The sequence below is a fragment of the Buceros rhinoceros genome, unplaced genomic scaffold, assembly GCF_000710305.1.
Source record: "Buceros rhinoceros silvestris isolate BGI_N320 unplaced genomic scaffold, ASM71030v1 scaffold35601, whole genome shotgun sequence".
In the NCBI taxonomy this organism is placed as follows: Eukaryota; Metazoa; Chordata; class Aves; order Bucerotiformes; family Bucerotidae; genus Buceros; species Buceros rhinoceros.
Window position 1 is genome coordinate 504 of NW_010396691.1, and position 2,129 is coordinate 2,632.

General features: G+C 53.8%; 1 protein-coding gene across 1 annotated transcript; it reads left to right on the forward strand.

The window, feature by feature from the left end:
* Positions 1–1,534: 1,534 nt before the first annotated feature.
* LOC104502054 (testis-expressed sequence 264 protein-like) lies at positions 1,535–1,813 on the forward strand (the record flags this gene model as incomplete). The annotated part of the gene is made up of 1 exon (XM_010145964.1): positions 1,535–1,813. A coding segment is annotated over exon 1 (279 nt), but the record flags the coding sequence as incomplete, so codon positions are not given.
* Positions 1,814–2,129: the final 316 nt, after the last annotated feature.

The following is a 2,129-nucleotide window of genomic DNA, read 5'->3' on the forward strand; positions in this document are numbered from 1 at the left end:
GGTGTGGCTCACATGTCCTGGGGGAGCCAAGGGACAGCCCAGGGTGGGACACACCAGTAGAGGCAGCTGCAAGACGTCATCCTCCTTCAACGTTCCTTTCCAGTTTCCGTGCCTCTTGGTGCCCCTGCATTCAGCTGCAGAGTTTTGGGCCTGGGGGGTCCTGCAGAAGGTGCTCCTCAGGACACCCCTCCTCTGGGGAGCAGGTCTGAGGTGCCCAGACGTCTTTTGGGCGGGTGTTCTGACGTGACTGTTTTGCTTTTGGCCTGGTGAGCTTGAAGGAAGCAATGACATTTGTTTTTTCCTGCTGCAGCGCCACAGATCCCGCGCCCCTGTGGATCAGATGTCGTGAACCGTTTCTGGCCTGAGCTGGTTTTGCAGGTGAGTAGGGCCATGGTGTGAGATGGTGCCTGGCCTGGCAGTGGCGGCTCTGCAGGGCTTGGTTTTGCTTTCTCCTGCTCGCCAGGTCCAAACAGAACAGAGTTGCCTAGCTCCTACCAGGATGTGGCTTTTCTCTTGCTGTAAAGCTGAGAAAGCAGCAGCTGCTGTGAATGACTTTTTTTGAGCGAAGCGTATTTATAACATGGAGGTAAGGGCAAATTGTTTACTTCAACCTTCGCTTTCAAACCTCACTCCTCTGCAAGTCCCCGGAGAGCATCACAGCCAGTCCTTGTGACCAGCGCTGTGTTTCAAGGGAGAATGAACCACAAACAACTCTCCTGCCGTGGCTGGGGTTGCAGCTCCCCGGAGTGGTTGTGCTTGGTGGGTGAAAGCAAGCAGGAGGCGTTCACCAGGCTGCTGTCCCACAATCAGCATGAAAAAGTGCTAAACAAAACAGGAAGCCTTGTTTGGGGTTATAAAAACTCTTTTAGGTTAAAAAAAAGCCATCTAAAAGGGATACCAGTAATTGATTATACCTGAGTGTGTTGGGGATGCTTTTTCTAGCTGGGTCTTCAGCTGTCTGTGAGACTCCCTGGGTGCTTGGATCTGCATGCAGGGATTGGCTCCGAACTGGCATGGTCCTCGTGTGGGTCGTTAAAGGCCTGGATTTCTAGACTTTTTCACAAAGGGGCTGCCCTGGTCACAGTGACGGGTGTGGTATCTGTAAATGATAAATTACTTGATTATGGTCCCCTAATCCTTAGCCCAGTGCTGTGTATCTGTTGGGTGATGTGGGCTCCTGGGGTGGTTTTCGGTCTCTCCTGCATGCGAGGTTGCATGTGAAGAGTGGCTGGCTCTGGGAGATGGAGACAGTGTCTCTCCACCCCTCCTCCATAACCACCTCATTCCCAAGAGGCCCTGAAGCAGTATAATTTGTACCTGGTGACCAATCGGAACAGGCTGATGCAATGTGGGACTAATATACAGGAGACTTCTGAAGGTGTTCTACTGTCTTTAAGCGTCACACGTAAGAGGAGTTGGAAGTGGGTGTGTTCTGCTGCAAATGAATAGCTTGAGAGAGCTATTGCTTGTCCGAGTGCTAGCTTAACCCTGCTCCTTTTTCTTCTCTCCTCTTGCTGCCAGTGCGCCAGGGAGCATGGAGCATCAAGCGTCCATCCTGTCCGACTGGGCGCTCCTCGGGCTGATCGCAGCGCTGGTCGTGCTGCTGCTGCTGACCATCTTCGGTTTTGTTGTCTACTCGGGGCTCTTCACAGAGGTGGTTGTGAGTGCTGGCTCCCCGCCTGTCGGCAGCCTGACGCTGGCCTACAAGTTCAGGGTAGGCCCGTATGGCGAGTCCGGGCAGCTCTTCACGGACGGCTGCAGCATCTCTTCGAAGCTCTACTCCATCGGCATCTACTACGACAACCCTCACACGGTAAGGAGTGCCCGGTAAGGCTGGCAAGCTCTCGTGGTCAGCGCTGGGGTTCCCGCCTCGGGATGCTCCTTGACTGTGTTTCAGGCACTTGAAGCTCATCGTCTATAGATGAGCACTGGGGTTCATAGGGTGTCCCAGAACTGCAGAGGATGCTCTGTGGGGAAAGGCGCCTGAAAGCAGCTGGTTTCTTGGATAACCTTAACTGGGAAGCATTGGGTGAGCAAAGCCTGCGATCTTCTGATGACTCCTGCTGACCCCCTGGCTTCAGGAAGGGTGGACAAAGCTTCTTCTGGACTTGCAGCTCTGTGGTTGAAAG